Raw genomic sequence first — 6617 nt, 5'->3', positions numbered from 1 at the left:
GATTGGTTGCGAACGGTTCGGTTTGGTGATAAAGAGTTTCTATTCGTGACCAAAACTTATCTTTTGATTGGTTTCTACCTATTATTGGATTTTGAGTTATATCAAGATAACAATGACATAGTTGTATGTCTTCGTTATCTTTGTAGGATGAAGTTCGGCTTGTTGAAGACATTTTTAGTACCTATGGCTGGTAACATGTGTGGTTTAGCTTACCAACTCGCCCCCTATTTATACACAAAAATTTCAGTTCATTACAAATGAAGACAGATTAGACAATATACTGGCAAGATTCTTCTGAAAAGTCTGGCAAGATTCTTCTGAAAAGTCTGATAAGAATTGACAACACCACAGGACGAACTAATGCACCAGGCATTCAATCTAGCGTCTGAAATGGATGATTATATCCGTAATTTGGCTGGCAACAATCAATTATCTTCTTATCGTGGTTCTATTCCTGGCCATATAGTTATCAATCGTGATCGGGAAAATGCCAATCGCAATCTCTTCAATGATTATTTTTCTGAAAATCCTCGATTTCCTGAGTCGATGTTTCGTCGACGATTCCGAATGAGTCGTACTTTATTTGGTCGTATTTTGGCTGCTGTCCAAAGTCATGACAACTACTTTCTCCAACGAAGGGATGGGTGCGGCAAACTTGGGTTGTCGGGTTATCAAAAAGTTACTGCTGTATTTCGAATGTTGGCATATGGCGTGGCTGCAGATGCTACAGATGAGTACGTTAAAATAGGCGAATCGACGGTGGTAGAAGCTTTGAAGCGGTTTTGTCGTGCCATCGTGGAGGTGTTTGGAGAACGCTATCTCCGAACACCCAATGCTAATGATGTGGCACGACTACTCCAAGTTGGGGAACAACGAGGTTTTCCAGGAATGTTAGGTAGTTTAGATTGCATGCATTGGAAATTGAAGAATTGTCCAACCGGTTGGGGAAGACAATATTTCGGTCGTAGTAGATCTCCAAGTATTATTCTTGAAGCTGTAGTTGACTATGATCTTTGGATATGACATGCATATTTTGGTTTACCGGGGTCCAACAATGACATTAATGTGTTGGAATCYTCCCATCTTTTTGCAAATCTTGCAGCAGGTACTGCTCCTCCTGCTAATTATGTCATCAAAGGAAAATCATATAATATGGRMTATTATTTAGCTGATGGCATATATCCAAAATGGGCCACTCTTGTTCAATCTATTCACGATCCACRTGGCCCTAAAAAACAATATTTTGCAAAGAAACAAGAAGCATGTAGAAAAGACGTAGAACGTGCATTTGGCGTATTGCAATCAAGGTTTGCRATAATAGCAGGACCTGCACGGTTATGGAGGAAGGAAATYTTGCATGWTATAATGACTGCGTGCATCATTATGCATAATATGATTATAGAAGATGAACGTGATATTAATGCACCAATTGAAGAACGACGTGAAGTGCAAGACGTGGGAGTTGAGATGATGAACGATGGTGGACTTGAACAGTTTCTTGCTCGACACAAAAAGATCAAKRATAAAGATGYTCACTTTGAACTTCGTAATGCATTAATTGATCATTTGTGGGACGAGTATACTAACTCGGAGAATTAGTATTATTTATGTATTTTTTTAATTTGTGTTATTTGAACTAATGTAATATTTTTAAATATAAAATTTATTAATTACAATTTGATCGTTTTTATTTTAACATTTCTTCATTAAATAAATTAATTACTAATTATTTATTATTATTACAAATTATAAATATTGTTATTAAAAATAGTAAATAGAATATGTTATTTTAATGTGGGTCCACAAATTTGGTGTTTTTTTTTAGAGTGTGATTGGAGTTGAATTTTTTTTAGTGTTGATAGGCCCACCAGATTTGGTGTTTTTGGTGTTTTTTTTGGTGTTGAGGTTGGAGTTGCCCTTAGTTAATTATAGCATTTTCCTTTCCAGATCAATGTTGTTTAGCATTCAGCACCGTTAACATTTTCTATTAGCTGTTGATCTATTTCATATTTGTATACATTTTCTATATTATTTTATATGTATGATCTTTGAAACTTGGATTTAATTCAGTTCTGACACGGTATTATGATTAAATTGTCGATTTAGTTGAGAATTAGGGTTTAAGTTTGATTATTGGCTCCCAATTTGACAGCAGTTAACAATGTTGACATTTTGATTCGTCATTAATCTGTTTCTACATGTATAGATCTTCTGTTCTACGTCTGAACTATGAAATTTAGACTTAAATCGGTTTCGAGGTGGTATTATGGTTAAATTGTCGATTTAGTTTAAGAATCATGGATTATGTTCGATTTTTTTGCTTCATTTCACCTCCAATTTCTGGATTCATGCTCGTATTGTTGTTATAAATACTCCAACCGTTACGCATTCACAGGAATTGTAACAAGTTATACCACGAAGACATGAAAGATGAAATGAGCCTTTTGAGTTTTGGTATTGCCCCCAAAATAAAACTTATTTTGGTTTGAGCTGAGTTTTTTTTTTTTTGGTGTTAATGGCCCCCAGATTTTACTTTTTTTTTTTAGTGTTCAGGTTGGAGATGGTCTTAGAAACCATCAAACCAAACCGAACTAGTAAATCCCACCAGAAATAAGGTTAAGAGGATAAGATGTATGCAGAACTGAACTGACGTCTATCCTAAAAGCGAAGCAACTGTACTTTGAAGACCTCGGTTTGTGCAAGAGTGAGCAAACGGATAGAAGGAATATATGGTGAAATAGAAACCAATAACATTTCTATAAATTACTTCCAATAATCATAAAATATGTTTAACAAACTAGTAAAGTTAAAGAAGTGTTAAATTAAATCTCAAACATAATACCTCATTCTTTTCTATGAATTATTTCATCACCTAATGAAGTCTTAATCTCATATGGCTGAAGTAGATAACTAATCAGATGGTATTCCCTTCCCAGTCATGTTCACCTGATAAACAGGGCTTCCATCAGGATTTAGCAATCCCCAGTGTCTTTCTGTCGCTGGTCCGTATTTCTGGTTCTCATCATACATCGAAAATATGAAAGTCGGAATGATCATCCCTGGTCTTGCCGGAGTTCCGGTAGACGGAACACCGGTCATCTTTTTGATCAGATTGTTGTTAAACTCAGCTGCATTTTCTCTGCTTGCACCATACTCATCTGAATCACCTTCATGTGGCCAACCTGTTTCTCCAATAGCCAGCATCACATCATCGTATCCGAGTTTAGCCATCGCGTAGACCACCGAATCAAGCATCTGGTCAAGGAGGTCCGTGTAAACCAGCCCGGTGGCTGGATCAGTGTAGGTCTCATTTCCGCTTCTAAGTAAAGCAAAGTCAAGGCTTATGCCAGTGTGGTTTTCAGCCCTACTTTCGGACCAGGCAAAGTAAGGGTAAACGTCTAGGAAGAAAAACGATCGAGTTCCATTAACGTATTTCAATAACGGCACCATAAATTCTCGTATCTCCGGCTTAAAGCTTCCGTTTGAGGGTGGAAACGTTGTTTCCATCATGTCCATGGCAAGTGGAGTGCCGACTTTGATGTTGCGAATGCCTTGAGCTTTTATCGTGTTCTTAATCCGTCTTATGGCAGGTACAAGATCACGCGCTATTTGCAGATCTTGAGCGGTGCCGGTGGAGCTCAAGACTTCGTTTCCAACGAGCACAAACCGAATTCTGGTATTCGGATAGTGAGCTAGGACATGTTCATATACCCATTGGTCTGCTAGGTGTTGATTTGCAGCAATGCCGGAGATTTCATCATTCGCGACTGTGATTGCCACATCAATGTTTTTTCCCGATAGGAGGTGAAGTATTTCGTGGTCAGCGTCATAGAGTTTAACTCGTCCCACATTCATGTTTTGGAGGAGCTCGATCGATCGAGCTGGAGACGGAAGGTTGTTTCCTAGCCGTCCATAGTTTATACCGATCCTGCTAGAAGGACCCGCCGCTGAAATCGAACAATAAACATAAGAAATTTTCAGTTATGGCGAAAACCATTCAAATACTCTCTCCGTCCCAAAATAAACATCCATAATGAAAAAAAAAAATACACCGTTTTGGAAATATGTAATTATTATATTTTCAGTTAACTAAATGACAATTTTACCCTTGTGAGTAATAATTTTTTTCATCTCAAAGTGAAGGGTAGGATCGGAAGATGTATTTCTCCGTCTCGGAATTAACTTGCTTTTGAAAATAGACATTTATTTTGGGACAAACTAAAATAGAAATGCGAACGGTTGTTTTAAGACATACAGGATAACATATTAAGATTACTAAAAAAATAAAGGGATTTAGGGAGAAGGGTACTTGAGATTGCAATGAGACAGAAGAAAGAGAGGAAAACAAGAGGCATTTTGGTGAGTTTGTGGCTCTCCATATGAAAGAGTGCAGATATGAGCAGTTAGGAGTTTGATGGAGATTGATATATGAAGATGGAAGTGTAAGATGATATATATATACATGAGAATAGTGTTGAAAGAAAGAGTGGCTGTTCAACTTCCTAAAAGGTCTGTGAGTTGTTGGGGTGCCAATGATCTTTGTGAGAGTTTGATTTAGAAATGGTTATGTAATTTAGAATTGAGTAGTTTTTTATGACCATCAAGGAAGAAAAAATGAAGGTGAACAAGGTAAAGGTTATGAGTAGAGAGACCTTTGAATAATTTTTGTCTTGGGCCAAGTTTATTTTTATTTGCGTGTTCTATTTATATAATCTAACGTAACTAGGACTTTATTTAGGGGTCTTTTACCAAACGTTTACCGGATAAGTACTTAATGATAAAAGTCATTGCCCACACATGCCTTACGGGTAAGATTGTCGGTCCTTTCCTTGTCTGTTATAGGGTAAGATAAATGATTAAACAACCCGTTAGCGGCCTCATAATTGAAGATGAGAATTTAGTTGCTCAAATTATCGTTAAGGCTGATAAGTTAGTTGTTAGTTAACAATAGATATACAGTCATCAACTATTGTTAAAACTTGCAGATTTTATCCATTACCTATTTCTTAACATTGATGGCGTAAAATGACAGTTATCTTCCCTAATAGTGGTTAATTGGTATGTTTTCGTATAATAAATACAGTAATTTTGTGGATGACCCGAAACACAAAATGTGGTAAAAAAATTGGTCAATTAACGTAGCGAACGTTAAGATCTTTAGTTATTTTAATAGAGTTTTAACCATTTGAGCATCAAAATATGTAATAATGGTGTGTTATAAATATAATTGCATTTTTTATCCTACCAATTAGTTAGGTCATAATGAAAGATAGAAAACTAGAGTGGTTGAATGCCTGAGCTGTCCACAAAATACACAGCGACCAACAAACAAAAGAATCACATTGACCAAATTTGCACCTAAAATCCCGCTGAAAAGTAATTCTTTTATAAGTGTCTTCTAACTTCTAAGGCTCCTCATAGAAGTGGGCTTTTTTAACATGCCTAGGCCAAAAATCAGTCCTGGGCCGGGCAGGGTTAGGCCCAAACACTATTCCTGTAACCGGTCTCGACAAAAAATCAAAGGCCCGGTTATGAGACCAGTCTAGGCCAGGTCCAAATCGGTCATATGTATATTTTTTTAAATCGATTTTTTACATAATTTTTTTTAAGTTCTAAATAATACAAAAATGTTATTCTAGTACACTTGTAAATATGTAATTTGGTCAATTAAATACACTTAAAAGGTACGTTTTTTTGTTAGAATAAGAGTTGAAATCACAAATTATAACAAGAATCGTGAATGTATGTGAGTTGGTATATTCCCCTATATACCATATGACTTGTGTATAGTGAATAGAGGGTAAATGAGACAAAAAAAAAAACGATCAAAAATGAGAAAATTTGGTCATATGACCGTTGCGTATCGGTAATAAAACAATAATATTTTTGAAAAGTCGGACTAGGCCTATAACCGGTCTTAAACTGTTCCTGGGCCAGACCTTTTTTGACGAAAAGTGTAACCGGTTTCGCGTCGCCGATCCCAAGTCGGTCCCGGGGCCGGGCCGGATCCATTTGGCCATCTCATGGCTACATGATATGGGCTTATACAATCTTTATTCTCAGCTCAGGTGGACTCTTCTTCATCTTTGATTAGAATCATAAGCATTAGATGATCTCTCATATTTGCTTTAGATTGGGCCTCAATCCTTGTGTGTTGTTTTCAACAGAGGTTCAATCTTTGTGGACTTGTGGTCTATTCGTTACTATTTGTTTACTGTATCATGCGGGCTAAAAACACTTATCTGGTTAGAGATATTGTTGTTTGTCAAACCCCTTTTACCGGTCCATATTGTTAACGAAGATGTTGACCCAGTAGTCTAAGGGAGACTCTTACTTAGTCGTGATTAGTATTGCCTCAAGCTGCATTTTTATTCTTAACCGTTTAGTGTTTACTCAATTTATGTTGGTAAATGACCCCGAAATTATATTAAGATTCTAAATGGCGTGAGTGACGAGATCAAACATCAAGTCTTGGAAATAATGGCGAAGCCATGTGCTTTTCAAGGTTTGGCTTGAAATGGCATGTGCATGTATATATAATTCAGTGTTTTAAAAGACTCACTACGGCCGTCATCGTGGCATGTTGTGGCGCAAGGCTCGTCTCCACCGCCATGTTA

General features: G+C 36.8%; 2 protein-coding genes across 2 annotated transcripts; one reads left to right on the top strand and one right to left on the bottom strand.

Annotated features, from left to right (window-relative positions):
* Nucleotides 1-360: 360 nt before the first annotated feature.
* LOC112520114 lies at nucleotides 361-1599 on the top strand. The gene is made up of 2 exons (XM_025128416.1): nucleotides 361-895; nucleotides 1103-1599. The coding sequence occupies exons 1-2, from the start codon at nucleotides 361-363 to the stop codon at nucleotides 1597-1599; spliced, it is 1032 nt and encodes a 343-aa protein (XP_024984184.1).
* Nucleotides 1600-2910: 1311 nt separating this feature from the next.
* LOC112520480 (probable glucan endo-1,3-beta-glucosidase A6) lies at nucleotides 2911-4394 on the bottom strand. Its single transcript, XM_025128909.1, has 2 exons — nucleotides 4310-4394; nucleotides 2911-3947 (listed from the first exon to the last, which is right to left on the bottom strand). Exons 1-2 carry the CDS (start codon nucleotides 4377-4379, stop codon nucleotides 2911-2913), a joined length of 1107 nt encoding a protein of 368 aa, XP_024984677.1. The 5' UTR covers nucleotides 4380-4394.
* Between the last annotated feature and the right edge of the window lie 2223 nt (nucleotides 4395-6617).

This window comes from Cynara cardunculus (genome assembly GCF_001531365.2).
Source record: "Cynara cardunculus var. scolymus isolate 2C chromosome LG 10, CcrdV1, whole genome shotgun sequence".
Lineage (NCBI taxonomy): Eukaryota > Viridiplantae > Streptophyta > Magnoliopsida > Asterales > Asteraceae > Cynara > Cynara cardunculus.
The sequence above is the reverse complement of the archived record's forward strand: the minus strand, read 5'-3'. Positions and strand labels throughout refer to the sequence as shown.